The sequence below is a fragment of the Eurypyga helias genome, unplaced genomic scaffold (assembly GCF_000690775.1).
Source record: "Eurypyga helias isolate BGI_N326 unplaced genomic scaffold, ASM69077v1 scaffold19781, whole genome shotgun sequence".
Lineage (NCBI taxonomy): Eukaryota > Metazoa > Chordata > Aves > Eurypygiformes > Eurypygidae > Eurypyga > Eurypyga helias.
Window position 1 is genome coordinate 40521 of NW_010230397.1, and position 17628 is coordinate 58148.

Genomic DNA, 17628 nt, shown 5'->3' on the forward strand with positions numbered 1-17628 from the left:
TGGCCATTTTTTGATGAGGTGAATGGGGCTGCATTAGAGTCCTATTATGTGCATATTCTTTCCACATTGTTTCCAAACTACAGGGAGAAAATGCTCACTATTAACAAGCTACTGTTGGAGCAACACTCGTGTCATTCTAACCCTGCACTAGTTTGTGTAGCTGGGACTTACATGCACACAGCAGCCACTGAACGTAAGCCAAGAGGTGTGATGGGGCTGGATTTCCTATGCAGTAGATGTTGGGACTGTAGCATAGAGAGGACAATACTGGAGCTAGCTTGGAGAGAGAATGGAGCAGCAAGACAAAGATGCAGATGCCTGTTTCCTCATCCCGATAGATCTTGTAGGCTTGGTTCATCACCTTGCAGAAAGGGATGCTGGTACCCAAGCTGGCTGATTTGAATGTGGCCACGTTTAATTTCACTATACAGTGTGGACTAACGAATATGTATTTGTGGAGCGTTCCTGTGAGAAACCTGACCCATTAAGGCTTTTTCAAAATGCACAAGCAGTACTTGTATGAATGTGCATAAGGGTGGAAATTCCTCTATACACAGGACACTTGCTGCTGGGAAGCAATGTGGAAGTACTGTAGTCCCAGTGATTGCTAGTCACGTGCTGGTCAGACTGGCTGTTTCTGTTCATATCAATAGGTTTGCACTGATTCTAGCAACCAATGGACCAGCTCCTGTTTGCTCTTGATAGAGAATGGAGTAAAGAAACTGTATCTGGAATGGCATGGGGCTGTCCTACTACCCACAGAGCAGTAAGTCTTGTTCCCATTCTGACCACAGCATGTGCTCCTGTTATGGGAAGGCACTGGGGAACTGTCCTGTTTCATCTGTAGTTTATTACATAAGACAGTTGGACTTCACGGACACAATGCATTTCAAGGGGGTACAGGTGCGTGGGGAAATAGTCCTCTCTGTTCTGGCCAAATAAATCCTTCCTGTAAGTGGTTATGGCGACAGCAAGGCCTCTACCAACAAACATTCACTGGGCCAATTAAGCATTCCCTTGGGAGTGACAGGATTGTCACAGCAGTGGGGTTACAGTTACACCTGGATGCTTTGAGGGTCTCCTCCAGCGCTTTTGTGTCAGATCTTCAGCCATATCATCCCTCATCAATGGAGTCCTGGTGCTCTCTTTCTTTCCTCTGAGCACGGAATTTCAGAGGCCAATTCTCCTACAGTACATTGAGCAAATCTAATTGTTGTCCAGCGTCTGGAGTCCTGCTCTCTCTGACACTGTTAAACAATGAGCAGACAGTGTCCACAAAGAATAGTACTAGCTATTCAATGAGAAAAGCATGTGAAGAAAATGTGCGATGGAAGAGTAAGCACATCATAAGCAAATCAGGTCTACATGGCATCCTTGTAGGTATTTTGTACAAATTTGGTTTGGCTTTATTTTATCAGAATCTCTACCTGTGTCTGAAGCAGAATTGATATTTTAACCATTTTCAGCCTTCTCCTATTTGTTCATAACCCTCCTTCCATGGGGTGGGGGCTATGAAACTGATGTATCTTCCCAGGGATTTTTCTGAACTGCTTAAATGATATTTCAGGGCAATGGGGCGAATGGCCGCGGGATGGGGAGCACAGATGGTGTTCTCCTCCATCCCCTTAGTAGCAGGGAGGGACATTGAATGGAATAGGAAGGCACACCTAATCAACACATGGCTCAGAGGCTGGTGTGAACAGTGGAGCTTCGGGTTCCTTGAGCACAGGGAGGTTCATAGGACACCAGGCTGGCTGGCGACAGATGGTCTCCAGCTGTCTCGGAGAGGAAAAAGGATTCTTGGCCGTGACTTGGCAGGGCTCATTGATAGGGCTTTAAACTAGGTTGGAGGGGGGAGGGGGGCAAAACTGTTGGGGACGCTAGGAAACACCCAGAGCCTGGAGAAGATTCATTGCTCACCAGGAAAACACCTGGCAGGCAGAAGAGAGGAATACTAGATGCTCCAGTCTGCAAGCCAGCTTCATTGGGAGCCCACATTAAATGCCTCTATGCGAACGCACGGAGCATGGGGAATAAGCAAGAGGAGCTGGAGGCCTGTGCACGCATGAGGGGCTATGACCTCATTGATTCTATGATATTTGAGCCTTCAGGAAAGCCCTGTTACTCCTGGCCCTTATAAACAGGTCTAGCATTTAGGAAGCTGATAGCATGGTCCTTTATATCTATATCTATACCCATCTCATATATATATATATGTAACTGGGTGAAATCCTCTGATTTACCCTCAGCAAGTGGAAAAGTGAGGACCCCTCCAGTGTCTGCTGCTTACAGGTTGGAAGCGTCATAGCCAATTCCAGTGATGTCCACTCCATTACTCCCAAGAAGACACAGGGGGATAGTGTTAAAGCGAGCCACTTCTAGCCAGTACTAAGCCTGAGGGCCAAAGATTTAAGAAGCTAAAATTTTATTTCTCATTTTATCTGCTTACTGGAATCACCTTAATGATTTTCTGGCAGAACCTGGAGCCATGGATGTGTTTTCTTCTAACCATTGGTAAGTTGTTTTCCTTAGTATGTGAAGGTTTTCTACTTGTATACTCTGAGCACCACACTCGAAAACAGACCATGTGACTGTAGTTTTCCACAACAGATATTAAAAATAAGTTGTTGTTTCCGTCAGCTGAAATATTCCATTGTAATACATTTCAGCAAGGTAGAGAGAAGACAGATGAAGAAAACACCTGTCATGTCAGTGTTGAATAAACTGAACACATTCAAATGATTTATCTGGGCCTTGTCAGCTGTACAGTGCTCGTTATAATTGCTCTTAATATTGTCTAAATATGTTTTATAGGGTATTTCTCATATAAACCACTTTTGTGAACTTTGTACCAGGCACACTGTAGTGCCTGAAAGTCTACTGGCTAAACATGTTTTATAGTCTAGGTTTTCTGTACAAACAGCTTTCATGGGACGGTTTGTCACTGGACTTTGATCCAAACAAGATTATTGCAGGAAATTCTACCCTGGTATGGAAGGCTACAGAGCTATTAATATGGCATTTCTTTGCAGTAGGTTGGACTCTCAGGCATGGGCTTACCTTTTTTGTAATACACCAGTCATCTCCTGCAGAATATGTTCCCTTATATACCTGCACTAGTGTATTGATTAAAACTAGGCACCAGGGTGGGCAGAGGCTTTCAAAGGGCTGTTTTCTGCTTTGTTTCATCCCATTCTTCTAGTATATATGCCCTTGGGGGAATGTCAATCAGTGTAATAGCATAATGAAACTGTTTGTCTGGCAACAATTTATATAATACCTGTTACTCTAAAAGCTAGATGATTTCCAAATCAATAATTAGATTTACAAACATTTCCAGACACCATGAATTCTTCTGTTTTCAACAAGACCAATCAGTGACTACTTAGAAGGAAAAGCAGTGATGTGATGTATCTGAAAATTTATTTAACTCTGGATCCCAAGAGGAAAAGTCACAGAGATATCTGTGGTAAAGCTTGGTTACAAATGTGTATGTTATAAGACAAACCAAGTAGTGTCAGAAGTGAGATAGATGTGGCACAATTAGAACTGTGAAAGGCACAAGGCAGACCCATTCCTCCTGAGACCGTACTGCTTTGCTGCTTTCCACTAAAGGAGAGATCCAGAGCATGTCCAGCTTCTAGGGCAGGTGTGGAAGACGAGAAAGACGGTCTTAACCAACTCCATTGTAGACCTTGCACCTTATGTCAGGATTAGTCTTCTTCACCACTCGGATGGAACAGCTTTTCTTGTGGAACAGGCCAACACAGTTCACTCTGTCATAGTTCTTGGGGATTAAAACCCTGTCATTGAGAAAGGCAAAAAGAAAATCAGCAGGCAAAGACATGGACTGAGAAGGATGCTTACTGAGCCACAGCCATCCTGGAGGAAGCTACCTCATGGATCAATTTGGCTCATGGATTCCATTAATATGATTGCTGTGGATTATCATAGGAGGAATACCTAGCCCTGTTCATGGCTGTTAACAGATAAAGTGATATTCCAACATTTCTTCTGGCCATTCTGTTAGGGATAGGTATAAATTCCCGCACAGATAAAATAGGGATTAATTCTGTCTTCCCCATTCAAACTAAGACTTTTTGATAAAAACAAACCATTAACATTTAGAAAGCAGATTATCAGAGCAGGGCATGTGTGTTCTGTTTTGATAAGCAGGAAGAGTGGGCTCATGAGAGCATGGGGAAGGATGTGGAGCAGCTCTGTCCTGATTAGATGCTTGCAGGCAGGCCACTGGTCTGGTGTAGAGCTGCAGAAGCCCATATTTATGTGTGACGTGTGGTGTTTAGGTATCTAGAGACAAGCTGCTGAATAGAAGGAGGAAGAAAACTGAGTTTAGAGAGTCATATACTCTGTGAATGTCAGAATCAAAAGAAGAACTAGGTGATGAGGAAGAGCTGTGAGCTTGAAAGACCCTAGCTGTGTTCCATTTTGTTTCTTCCCAAAGAAGTGCATGCAATTGCCAGATTATTCTGCTTGGTCACTATTAGTGCTAACTGGGAAACAGGAAGAAGAATTTTGCTCATGCGAGTATAAAATTTCAATGCATGCTCTCAGTGATGTTCTTTGAACATTTCAGCCATTCCTGAATAAGCAAACAATGTTCTGGGGGAACTTACAAGCTGCAGCAAATCATTGCAGTCATCTTACACTTGCATTGGTAACAATCTTCAGTCTTCCACACCGCCCCAAAAACATAGAGGTTTCTGTTTGAAAGGCACCCTGCATGCACACACCAGAAAATGAGTCAGTAGAACAATGTGAACATGTGTCAACAGACACAGACCACAGTCTTATGTTTGTGGACTGGCAATCAAAACACTGGTTTTCCTTGAATCACACCAGGGAAGAATCTAACCCAGTGCTCTGCAAAAAGGATACCATGTGTTCGCTCCTGAAGTGTGCGTAAGTGTATGACATTGCATGATAATGTGGCAGCAACCACATACCAGAGAAGCATTATTTTGCTACTGCAATGGATTTGAGAAATACCTTAGCTTATGGCTACAGTAGGATCTTTCTGCTCTGCCTCATAATCAACATACAGGCCTAGGCTTTAATTTCTCTCTCTTCCCTTCTCCCCAGTTCTTATTAGACTTTAACTTGCTCTGCTAAACTGAATTTTAACAACTACTAGTATTGTCTTTGCTTTGATTTTAGCGTCAGATACCCCACTCGGGTTAGTCAATGCTGCTTTAAGTACGTGCTTTTTGCCACATGAGCAAGGACTTAAGCTATACATCAGCCCAGTGAGTAACTACTGAACAAGATAGCGTCTCTCTCTCTGTGTTCAGGGATGCCTACAGGTGGTTTGATTCCGGAGTATGCAGCTGTTTGGATCATTCCTCAACAAAGAATGTGTTATACTATTCCAACATTTCCAAGAAAATAAGGTTTTGGATCTCTGAATTAACGTTTCAGGGATGAATAGTATATTTGTCATTCTTACCGTATTTGCTGGCTGGTCTAAAGTAACAGCGAGCATCACACAGAGTCCTTGAGAAGAGAAAGATGAAGCAAAACACCAGCAAGAATTTCTAGAAAAGAAACAAGAATTTTTCTTTAAAATTAGGTGGTTTTTTCAAAGGTCTAGTGGACTACCTTGCACAGAATTAAGAAGTCCTACTGCTTCCAATAAACTCAGATTAAAAAACACTTGCAGTGTACGTACACACACACACAGACACACAATATAAGATGCTGACTTACCATACTTGCATGGGCTGCTTACATTTCATAATGAGGAGTAGTGTGTATTTATATACAGTGAGGAAACAATGGTCAGTACAAAGAGAGGTGATGTAAATGTGAGCACCCCAGGTGCCAATGGACACTCTAACCTGTTCCGATCATCGATCAGAAGGTGGCACCTCAAGAAGTCTTGCAACCACACTGACGTACGTTGGCATCTTGATCTCCATTGTGCTGGTGTAAATCTGAAGAAACTCCAGTGGATATGCTGGTTACTCCGCATCAGCATTGGTGTCAGTGGAAGAGTCTGACCGCCGGAAAGCTACACCTCCAGAACTGGCAGACCATCAAGGAACAGTGGGGAAAGGGCACATGCTAAGCAAGGCAGCAGGACACTATTGTTTGGCTGACCTGCTGAGAGGAGATCACTCTCAGGTATGGAACAGGCCATTCATACAGTGCAGTGGTGTGGAGAGTCCACTGTTCTCAGACTGATTTATTAGAATTTCAATTATTTTATATAAGACACATTATTTTGTCCATATTTAGCAACCTGGAGGGACTAGCTGTAGTTTTATGTCTCCCATTGCTGAAGGAAAGCCAGGCCCACAGGATAGAGGCAGGTCACTATGACCAGATAGCACCTTTCTGGCAGCAAAACTGAGATGAGCTGTGCATTGTCTCCTTCCAAAAACAAACTAACAGTCAGGATTCTTGTCCTCTTCCTGACAGCAGTTCTCTTCCTGACAGCAATAGTGATGCTAAGGATTCAAGGAGACAAAGAAAACAGAAGGTCCAGTTTGCTTTTACCATGTGCATGCTCTGCCACTTAACAGAGCTGGAACTGGACACCAGCAGTAGTGTTGATTCTGCAACACTCAAATGAGGATATTTCTTTCAGTACACATCTTACCACAGGTGTCAAGGTCTTTGTGCAATTAGATCATTGCAACACATGGTATGTGAGGCTGCATCTCAAAACCAGCCAGAAGTAGCACAGATCCCTGTGGCTGCATCAGGGGCTGTATGGTGCCTGTGTTTTAGTGAATCAGAGCATAGTCATACCAAGTTTTAAAAGTTACCAGAGGATTCCCAGCATAATGAGTTGTATTAATTTCATTAGCATGTCTCTTTCAGCACACCTCCGTTTAATTGAACACCTTGATTGGTACAGCTGAACTCCTTAACTTCCACTGATTGACAATAGCTAGAGGAAGCAAAGCTGCACTGGAATTGGCTTTAGGACAAAAAGGGCAGTGGCAGAATGAGTGTGGTCTTTTGGGGGATCTGGAGTGAAAGGACAGTTGTGGAGGAGGTGGCAGCTGCTGTTTGTTGCAACAGATCTGATTTATGTAAGTTCCTTTTCTTTATTTGTTTGAGTGGACTTAATGAGAAACTTTAGAGTTTCTATTGTAGTTCACTTTTAACTTTGCAATGTAGCTGTTGAGTTTTGTGTTAACCTTGTGATTTTGGTAGATTATGCTCCCTGTGTGTGGTTCTGCTGTTAGGAAACAGTTGTGATATCTAATGAAGCACCTTGAGAAAAAAAAAGACTTCTCTGGTAATCCTTGAATACATGAACTCTTACTTGAAGGGAATAATTTGCTCAAAATTACTTTGTGGCTAGGAGAAGTAAAAAGGGGAAAATGTAATAGATCTCTTAAACTACTAAGCTCTTAAGTATGTGATATGAGTTTGTTTTTATTTTAATTTAGACTGCTTGATTAGGGCCTAATACAATTAGACCCACTTCTGGCCTGTTCCTGCTGTAACTCTTAATAAATCTTGTTCTGCTTGAGGAGATGTGTTTTGATATATGATAACTCTTATTAAAGACTGTAGTTGCTAAGAAATGTAACTAGTAATTTCTGCCTTGACGGTCATGGTGGATTTTCAGTTATTCTTTTACTGATTAGTGATTGATTTACTTAATTACTTAATTATCCTTTCTCCCTTGGAGAGAAATAACTATGTTAATTAGTTCCTTGTAATTCTTGCTATTTCTTAGGTAGACAAATATATAAAGTAGGAAACAGAAATGTGGTGTAATCAAGGCCACTGTGGCCAGAAATGCTTGGTGGCTCTAGCGCCTTAACCTGAGGTGTATATTAAAGCATGCTGTGTGCATTTTTTCCTTTTTAAAAAAAGCATCTTGGATTGCCAGCTTGAGAATGAAGAAACTAAATGCTTATAAAAGCCTGTAATACTGAGTTGAGAGGGATTTGTAGCAGTTCCAAGACTGAACCTGTCTCCTGCTAACCTGTTTGGACCTCCCCCCTTGAGATAGACATTCTCCAGGTCAAATGCATAACAAAGGAGTAGAGAGGATTCTCCTTTTAGACAAGTAGCTAAAGTAACACAAATGCTCATTAACAGTGTTGAAAGCGCTCTGCTAGATGATATCTAGATAGGAAGACAGAAGTTAAGAACTTAATAGCTCTGCTTGTGTAGAGTATGAGGATCTTTGCCTAGCCGAGCAGCTCCCTGTAGGTATTTTTTTCCCTTCTTTGTCCCGATTGGATCCATTCACCTAATGACAATTCTGTCTTTACTTAGCTATTCCTGAAAATACAGGTGTCTCATTAAGAGGACCGAAATCTGTTTCCAACAGAGAGAGGACTGCAGTAAGCCCTAGGACAGTGATGGATGTCTACTTGAAGATTTGTTGTCACAAAACAACAATCTTCACTGAGGCCAAAGAGATGACAACTGTGCATGAGTTGAAAAAGTTTGTGGAGGGAATACTGCAGAGGCCACCAGAGGAGCAGTGGCTCTACAGAGATTATCAGCTGCTGGACAATGATAGCACTTTGCTAGACTGTGGTTTCAGCATCCAAAGCTGCTGTCCTCATGTTCCTGCCACAGTGAGCTTAGCTTTGTTCAGACCTGGCAATGGCACCTTTGAGCCATTGCATATTGACCCCTCCTCAAGCACTCCAGAGCTACCTGATGTAATGACCTCACAGGAGCCTTGTAGCACAATGCTTGCACACTACAGCTGCTAAAACCAGCATCTCTTGGTTTGCCTCTTGCAGACAGATTGCAGGTCTTGTCTATGTATCCGTTGTCCATCTACACCCTTCCGAATGTGTCTGACCAGTAAAGCATTGCAATTCAATTACATGATGTCAATATGCTGTATTGTCCAGGCAGCCAACAGAACTGTTTTCTGGGATCTTTCCCTCAAATTAGTGCTAGACAAGAAGGGTGGCAGCAGCTACATTTGTGCTTCCTGAATTGTAAATGGCATGTTCTGCCACTTGTGTTTCTTCTAGCCTGTGTCTGTGGACTAATACTCTGAGCTGCTAGGTTTTTGGGGGGAGGAAGAAGTGTTGCACGGACTAACTTGGTATACAAGCATTTATTTCTGTCTTCATCTTGACTTTTGACAGTAGTGCCTCTGAGGAGCTTGGCTGGAAATCTTGGGGGACAGGGGTGCAGAAGGAAATTTTAGTCCTGCCTGTACCAAAGTCATTAGGATGGCTATAACATTAAGACCTGAGCAGAGGTAAGGTTAACAAATGTAGCTTATTACCTCCAAAGTTAAGGGACACTGCACTAATACAATGCACAACAATTAATTTCAAGGGTTGACATGAAGTACAGTTACTGGCATGGACTTTGGAAAACCTCTCTCAACTGGACTAAGATTTTTCTTCAAAGTACTAAGAGTTTTATTTCTGGCATCTGCCTTCTCCATTCTTGAAAGGCAAGAAAAATGCAGTGGGAAAATAGCAGTATAGCTAGAAACTGATATAATAAAACTTCATTTTGAAAACTTTGAGTTGGTTACCTATTAATGTTTCTACTGTTAAGAAAGCTTATGAAGTTGCTTCATTCCCAAACAGAATTTATTTCAGCACTATTTTTTTTCTATGAGCAATATTCTCTATGTCAGAATTAGTATTACATTTTTCCCTTTCAGCCCGAGTAATGATTTCCCAAGCCATCACATCTGACACAACTTTGCCCTTTTCAGAGGGCAACCTCCTACTTTTGCTCTGTATTAAAAATCAGTGGTGCTAATGCATCTGTTCTTTTAATGAAACTTTGAGGTAGTGTTATTTTTAAGTTTTCATTCTCCTGTATCAAGGATAATTCGGGTAGGCCAGTCTATGTCCAAGTTCAAAAAACACACTTAAACTACTCAATTCTGTACATGAAAATTCCTTGGAGATTTCTCTCTGTACTAATCGATTAAAAACACTTTGAAAATGCAACTTACATTCTTAAACCTCACTGGAGCAAACAGAAACTGAGCTCAAGTCTGCCAGCTGAATCAGGATCTAGGTTTTTGTGTTCTCTGTAGTGCCGAGTTGTCCATCCTCACCTTCCAGGACTGGAGCACTGTGGCAGAACTTGGGTGCCATCTAGTGACTTTATAGGAGAGAAGAGAATACAAACGACAGAACATCAACAGCTGTCGTGTGTAGATAAATAAGCTGTACTAATGTGGCTGGACTGTGTTTACAGCAATCTGCTCGGTCAAGCTCCTGATACTTCCCACTGGGCCTGCTGAAAAACTTAGGTCCTCTCTGAAACTCTGAGCACCAAGCAAAGAATAGTGACATGCCACTCTCCATTTCTGATAAAATTTTGGTCATTCTAGCTTTCAAACCACTGACTGAAGAGAGATATAGGTGTCCCCCATTCAGAAGAGCTACTTGAAAGAAAGTGAAAGGAGATGTTATTGAGGAATACTGACTATTCAACCGAAGTTATATCCTAAAAACATAGGCCTGAGGTGAGCCACATAAGCAAACCAGATGCTGAACTTCGGGGTGTTATGCTCACAAATGTCTCTGCCAGGACACATCATAACGTTACAGAGTTGATCCCTTATCTAACACATTTGTATAATTTGCTGTTAATATTGGAGAATAATATTCTCTGCTTTGAATGTACCTGTTCAACAGTCTGCCTTACAAACTCAAATACTATATACAGGAACAAACAACTGAGCTGAAAACAAAGACAGTTTTGTTAAATAATCCAGTCTATAACTCCAGGGGTCTAAAGAATTTTGAATGAATACTGGACCGAGCCAGACCCCCCTCACCCTTCTTGACCATTCTTTGGTGTGCAGGACAGCATCTTTTTGTCCAGGAGCAGGGCAAGAGCAGGAGAGCACCCCAATAAAATAAGCTTTTGTAGCCTACAGGAAGCTTCCTCCTTGTGTAGGACATGGGGCAACTAAGGGATAGTACTGTTAGAGATCAGATGAGTCCCAAAATAGGAACTGAAAAGGAGAGGCAAAGTGCCTCAGTGAGTTGTTGTGCTCTAGTGAGACTAACTTGGCTCAGGATAGCACATAAGGGAAGCTACACAGTCCTAAATTGGTATTTCAGCCCAGTCCAGCTACCTTGACCTGCATACAGCAGACTGGATGGACTTCTGTGTTACACAGCTTAAAGAACAAATAATTTCACAGTCTCTGAGCCATTATTCTTAGCTGTTAAACAAAACTTATTGTCTCTTTAGATTTTCACTGTCTTTGTAGGTCAGGGCAGCAATGGGAGAAACCTCTGCAACTACAACAGAGAAAATACTGGGATGTTCTAAGGAAGGCTGTCATCTTGTGGTGGCAAAGGACTGTAGTTTAACAGTGCTCCATAATGGGGATCTACTTGAACTACTGACTATGCAAAAGCACTGAAGACCTGGGGAAGTGCGAAAAGCATGAGTCAGTGGTTGAGACTTACATGCTGAAAGAAATGAAATGTGAAAACAGCATTTTTGGGAGTGGGGAGAGTGTTAAAGTAACCCAGTCTTGTGGAGTGTTTTAGATTGGTTGTACAGCTTGTGTGTTCTGGAATGTCATATCAATACCTGTTATAAAGCCAGTTTGACCTAAAATAAACCACAGCTTGGCTCAGGGAAACATGCAAACTGCAACAGATTTGAACGGAAGCTTTAAGGCTTTCAAAAGGTGTGAATGAAAACTTTCCTCCGTATCAACAGAAGAGTTAACCAAGAGCAAAGTGAACAAGAAAAATATGTTATTAATTGAATTTATCTATGTTTTTAATTGGCACAAAGCAGAATGTGAACTGAAAATCTCTAGTTTCTTTGGTATGCATAATGTAAATAAGATAATGTGCTTTCCTTGCTTATAATTGTTTAAGTTGGATTTTATTTCTAAGACTGTGGCAAAAATCTTAATCGAAACAAAACATGAATGGGTACAAAAGCATTAAGTTTTAAGTGATAAACACCGTTTAATAGGAAAGTTTCTATCGAGATATATGTGTGTTCTGGTGCTTGGTTTAAAAGACTTGGTAGGTGGTAAGCTAAGGACTAGATTTCTTTTGTTAAGGCAATAACACCTTCATGGTACTCAAAAGACTTGCCTTGAAAATAATTACTGGAAGTAGGGGGCCGCTTACCAGGAACTGCCTCTCTAGCAGAGCTAGCATGAGAGCTCTGTGCTACAAGGTGGAGACAGAAACTGTGGGAGAAGAGAGCATACCTCTTCTACTTCGCTTGGGTTGTGTTGCTTCCCAAGATTCTGTGGGGTCTCTTGAACATGTTGGGATAATCGAGGAAACTCTTACGTTAATGTTTTCTTTCCACTATGTGGAGCTAGTGCTGTTACGATCTAAAGCTTTGAGGGTAGAGGGATGTGTTCTTTGTATGGGACTATAGCTGTGTGTGTTGAAGGAAAAAAAATGCCAAGGCAACACATCATTTGGCAAAAGTGGGAAGAGCAAAGCAGAGCTTTGTATGCACTGTCTCTGCTTTCTCAGTTCTGAGGGTTTTGTCATCCACCCACAGCTAGACCCCTTGCTACAGAAGGGAGCCAAGTCCCTGCTGTACTTCTGGTGTTCCAAAACTAGATGTGATAGATGACATCATCTGTTTCCATGTTGAAACTTGGAGCAGACAAGAAGAAACCAGACTGCTCCCTGGAGGCTTTTTGGATTAGACACAAAATGCATCTTTTCTACTTCTGCATAACAGGGTAGATCCACGTATCATAACAAGAATTGGCAGATAGTGGAGAAAGGTGCTTGAGTGCATTTAAAATGTGATTAAATAGGTCTGGATCATGTAGGAGTGCTGTTTCAGGATGGCTTTTCTGGAATCTGGGTGCATACATCTACTCAGCCTTAAAAATGAAAGTAAATCTTTTGTCATGGCTTACTTAAGACTTGGTGTTCTCTAGGACAAGCCTTACAACTGAACCTGGAAGTCTCTTGCAGACAGAAAGATACCCATTTAATGGTTTGCCTTGGAAGGAACCTTAAAGATCGCCTAGTTCTAGTTCTACATCCCCACCCCTCCCCCCCATGGGAAGGCACATCTTCCACTAGGTCAGGTTGCTCAAACCCCTGTCCCACCTGGCCTTGAACACTTCCAGGAGTGTGGTTTCCACAGCTTCTCTGAGCAACCGGTTCCACAATCTCATAAAGAATTTCTTCCTTGTATCTAATCTGAATATACCCTCTCTTAGTTTAAAAACTTTATCCCTTGTCCCATCACTACAGACCCTGTTAAAAAGTGTGTCTCTATCCTTGCTGCTACCTTTCCTGTGTCACCTCCTTTGGTGGAAACTCTAAATAGCAACCCTACAATTCCTATGCACCTTGGTGCACTAATTTCTCAGAAAGTACTTCCAAGTCCTCTAGCCTCAACCCTGAAGTTTTGGGGTATGCACTAGGCATGGTGTTGATTAGAAGATGCCTTATGCTTTCTCTTAGCATAGGCTTGCAGAGGGAAATGAACAGATTCATGGCCCAGCTGCTAACAGGGACAGTGCCTCTCAAGCAATGTCACTAAATGTGGGTAGATTGTTTTGTGAATATTAAACCTTGAGCTTTCCAAGCAGTTGAGAGTGGGAACCAGAAACAGAAGAGGAAAGCTAGTATTTCTGCTTGCAGTCATGCAAGTGTTTTTTGCCAGTTTCCCAAAGAAACACATGCTTTGTAGTAGGTGAATTTTGACTGTATGTGGAAGTATGTGTGTGCAGTTCCAAAATGGTTCTAACCCAACTTCAGCATTTTTGGCAGGTGCTGAAGGAGGTGGGGCTGGTCATCCGGAACAATGATTTGCACCAGAACATTGGAAAACAAACCTTTAATGCTAGAGTAAAGAAGGTGGTAGCTAGCGACAAGCAGGAAAACTAACAGCATGCACATGCACTGGGTTAAACCAATTAGGGAGCTGGAGTCTGAGGTAAAGGCAGTTTATTACTGCAAGAACATACATAGTAAGAAGATGGGCTCCTTTTTCTGGGTGGGGCTCAAATTGCATCTGCCGCTGGGGTGGCAATAAGAGGGAGAAAAATCTCTCCTTTATGCTGTATAAAAAAAGGCTGAAGACTATTACACAAGCTCCAGAATGATCTGCCCACATTCCATTCCACTACAGCAAATCAGGATGGCCTCACAAATGCCATCTCCTCTTGGCAGGCAAACTGTTTTACTCTTCTTTGTTGCATATTGGGATGGGCTGTGAATCTGAATGTTCTACCTGCTGTAAACAGCAAGATTCATGCTTGAGAACATGAATCCTCTCTGTACACAGATGACACTTGTAAAATACAGAATAGTGGCTTGTTTTATAAGATCCTCTTATGACTTGCATGCTTGGATAGACTCTATCTGGAATGCCTCATGGTTTGTAATGGTCCCAGCCCTTGGACAATTTTCAGACATTACATGATGGGATGCTTCATCTGCTTCTACTCAGTCTGAGACTACTCCAGCTGACAAAACTAAGCACACAGTGAAAAGCTCAGGGGTAAATGGCTCTCAGTGGATTTCATTCTGTTTCAGAGATAAGATCATGATTTGCAGTAGAATAGAAAAGACTGGTGCCCTAAGAACAACTGGAGGGGTGTGTGTGGGTGTGTGTGTGTAAACCCCTTGCTCTAGTGATGCAGAAAAGGAAGTAACTGAGGAGGGGAGGAAGCTGGCTAGGCATGGAAGGAGAAAAATTACCCTCTCTTTCAGAATACTGCACAGAACTTGGTCTCTTGTATGCTGAGACCATAAACACAAAGCTCAACTTCAGTCAAATGCAAGTCACAATTCCATACTCATCAACACTTTCAGTTTAGGCTATGGTATTGCAGAAAAGGAATACTTCAGTCGTTCAGGGCAGGTGTCTCCATGCTGAACCCAGAATGTCTCTTCAAGTACCAAGAAAATGTATACTGCTGCCTTCAGAAATGTCATCAGAGCATCTTGCTTTTTGGTTGCTATTATATTCTCAGTCTTTGTATTCTCTAGCTTGTAGTTTTCCTGAATAAGATCCAGAGTCATAATGCTATTTTTGACTGGTTCTAAGAAATGGTTTCTTATCACTAAAGGACATCTGATCAAGAAAGAAACTAATCATATGCCTAAATTGTTGGTTACAAAGCTTGTTCCACACTGACCTATAATTGACTGTCTGTAAATACCACAAGCACATCCCAGTACCTTCCAGATATGGGTAGATTTGGGGTGGGGGTTGGGGGGAGGGGGTGTGGTGCTTGCCTCACCCCTGCAGAGAGCAAGACCAGGCCCTGCTGACAAGGTGTGTACTGATTCCATAATTTGAAACAAGGAACTATGGAAGCTCTGACATGGGCTTTCTGTTACAGGGAAGTAGAGCATGGAGATGTAGGATGCGCATAGTCGCTTGTGGAAAGAGGCAACTGAACAAATGTATCCATTATGAAGCAGCTCCCCAGTGGAGAGCTTACACTGGGAACTGTATCCCTCTCAGTTATCGTTTGTGAATTTGCTGAGCAACTTCCCTGTTCGAGTTCAGACAAGATCAGTCTCTCCATCCAGCCACAATCCTGTCCATTGGTCAGTTTAACTTGAATTTCTTAAGTGTTAATATGTAGAAGACTCTTTCTTTTACCCAGACCCCAGGTTAAGCACCGTCTGTGGTGTGAGTGCAATGGAAGTATAGTGTTGGGTTAGACTGAGTAGCTGGTGCCCCTTGCAGCCCATAGAGTGGCCAGGCTCCAGGGAACCATACAGGATAAAAGATCATCCTATAATGCATTGTCCTAGAAAAGTGTGTTCAGTAGATCTCTAAGTTGCTTCTCTTTTCTTTCCCATGTCTTTTTAAAATGTTAATTCTTTGTTTCTATCCTCGAAGAAGTAAATGTCACGTGTTTCTGATGCTTCATCTGATCTTATCTTAGGTTTAAGATACGGCTGTGCACAGATAACAGAAGATAATTCCTAGCACTGAAGTGTGACTAGAGAAGAATAAAAATTAACAGCTACTAAGGATGCTTCAAAATGTCGCCTTTAACTTCTGATCGCAAGGAAGGAACAAGTCTGTTCTTTCTTCGTTAAGAGGTAGAAGGAAGAGAAAACGAGTCTTTTGTGAGTAGATATCAGTTTTATCAGATGATAGGTTTTATGAGCAGATTTTACTCAACAGCTGCATTTTTTCAGTATTTTGGAACTTGTGTGAGAAAGCACCCCTAAAACAAAAAAAGGAAATATCCCTCAAATCCACAATCCTTCTCTGTTAGCCCACCCACTCATGGACTTGGCATTCTTTTGAGTGATCATCTTTCTCCACTACTTTAAAAGTGCAGGTCTCCTTGTTGAAAATGCGGTAACATTTCTCTTTATCGTAGCCAACTGGTGTTCCAAAGCTGTCATTGGGAAAAGAAAGACAAAGAGGTGATGAAGTAAGCAGCTTCCAGTTTGGATGGTATTTACACTTCAGATATGAAGAGGTGTTCAGGAGCAGAAAAAGGAGCACACATAAAGCTCCCAGCTCAATGTTGCTTAGCCTGATGCTTAAGCACGATGAGGGGTGTGTTGTTGTATATTAATCTGATTTACACCCAAGGGATGTTTGTTGTGTTTATTTGCTACTCCAATATCACTGCTTTTTCTCTTCAGACACAATATGGAACAAGAATTGCACGAGTGGTTGGGTGTTTTTATAGAAAAACTACAGGCAGGACACGAGCCACTTCTCAGAGTAAATAGGGGCAATATGCAACTTCGGGAAGATCTAGATTAGGAACAGTAGAAATTTCTTAAGAAGCTACGTGTTCTCTCTTGAATCAGCATCTTGCTTGAAATTTTAGCCCCAAGAAGAATTAAGTCCTCAGTTTTTAATCTAGAATCATTTGTTAAACATGAGCTATATTTGTCAGTGGAAATTCTTGCATGCTCAGTGATTATGGTGTCAGGTTAATGTCTTTCTTTGTGATATGAAGTGAGTGAGAGAAGGGTTGTGGTTGTTTTTCAGGGACCCCTGTATGAAGTGAAGTGATTTACACTGTATCATGGCAGCAAAGGAAAATCCCCACTGATGCTCTGAACTCACCTAGCACAGCAGGCAATTCCTCGCCTGGAACAGGAGCAATCATAGCACTCATCAGTCCTCCACTTGGAATTAAATTCATGCAGCTTTCCTTCTGAGTCACGGCAGCCTGAAAACGTAGTGCATAAGCAACCTTTGGTATCAGACCTGTGACACTAACAATGCTATTGCTTGTACAAAATGGGTGGGATCTCTGACTTTTTACATTAACATCCCTATCTGGCAAACACAGAGGTTCCCCAACAAGAGCAGGACTGCTACTATCAATGCATGGAGAAGGGTATCCTGGAACACTGTTTCCTGTGGCAGCATTGGGTTGCCTGAAGTAGTTCAAGTACAGGAATCAGAGCACCCAGCAGAAAAGAAACTAGGCACAGACCTTATCAGAATTAAGAAAAGGTTTGTGCCCTCATTAACGCCAACTACTGTTGACTTCTCATTTAGAACAAGCTAAATCTGCCTAGAAAACTTTTCTTAATCCTCAGCTGCAGGAAGAAAGCACATATTGGATATAATGTTCCTGTTTACCAGTCATGGAATAGACTTCCTAAATGAGTGATCTGGAAAGCAGGACTCTCTGAGGACCAGAGAAGACAGAGTGGAGGTGTTGTGGTTTAACTCTGGCTA

General features: G+C 42.0%; 3 protein-coding genes across 3 annotated transcripts; 1 reads left to right on the plus strand and 2 right to left on the minus strand.

The window, feature by feature from the left end:
- Positions 1-3673: 3673 nt before the first annotated feature.
- LOC104516415 (beta-microseminoprotein-like) lies at positions 3674-5939 on the minus strand. The gene is made up of 4 exons (XM_010160729.1): positions 5889-5939; positions 5468-5555; positions 4638-4740; positions 3674-3803 (listed from the first exon to the last, which is right to left on the minus strand). The coding sequence occupies exons 1-4, from the start codon at positions 5937-5939 to the stop codon at positions 3674-3676; spliced, it is 372 nt and encodes a 123-aa protein (XP_010159031.1).
- Positions 5940-8351: 2412 nt separating this feature from the next.
- On the plus strand, positions 8352-8714 carry TCEB2 (transcription elongation factor B (SIII), polypeptide 2 (18kDa, elongin B)). Its single transcript, XM_010160731.1, has one exon. The coding sequence runs from the start codon at positions 8352-8354 to the stop codon at positions 8712-8714; it is 363 nt and encodes a 120-aa protein (XP_010159033.1).
- Positions 8715-16188: 7474 nt separating this feature from the next.
- Positions 16189-17110, minus strand: LOC104516417 (beta-microseminoprotein J1-like; the record flags this gene model as incomplete). The annotated part of the gene is made up of 2 exons (XM_010160732.1): positions 16189-16318; positions 17005-17110. Coding segments are annotated over 2 exons (236 nt in total), but the record flags the coding sequence as incomplete, so codon positions are not given.
- Positions 17111-17628: the final 518 nt, after the last annotated feature.

Coding starts and splice junctions, on each gene's coding strand:
- LOC104516415 (XM_010160729.1), bottom strand. CDS start 5,939: ATGGAGATCAAGATGCCAACGTACGTCAGTGTGGTTGCAAGACTTCTT. Junction 5,556..5,888: donor TGGTTGCAAGACTTCTTGAG/GTGCCACCTTCT, acceptor TTTCTTTTCTAG/AAATTCTTGCTGGTGTTTTG. Junction 3,804..4,637: donor GCAATGATTTGCTGCAGCTT/GTAAGTTCCCCC, acceptor TCTCAATGACAG/GGTTTTAATCCCCAAGAACT.
- TCEB2 (XM_010160731.1), top strand. CDS start 8,352: ATGGATGTCTACTTGAAGATTTGTTGTCACAAAACAACAATCTTCACT.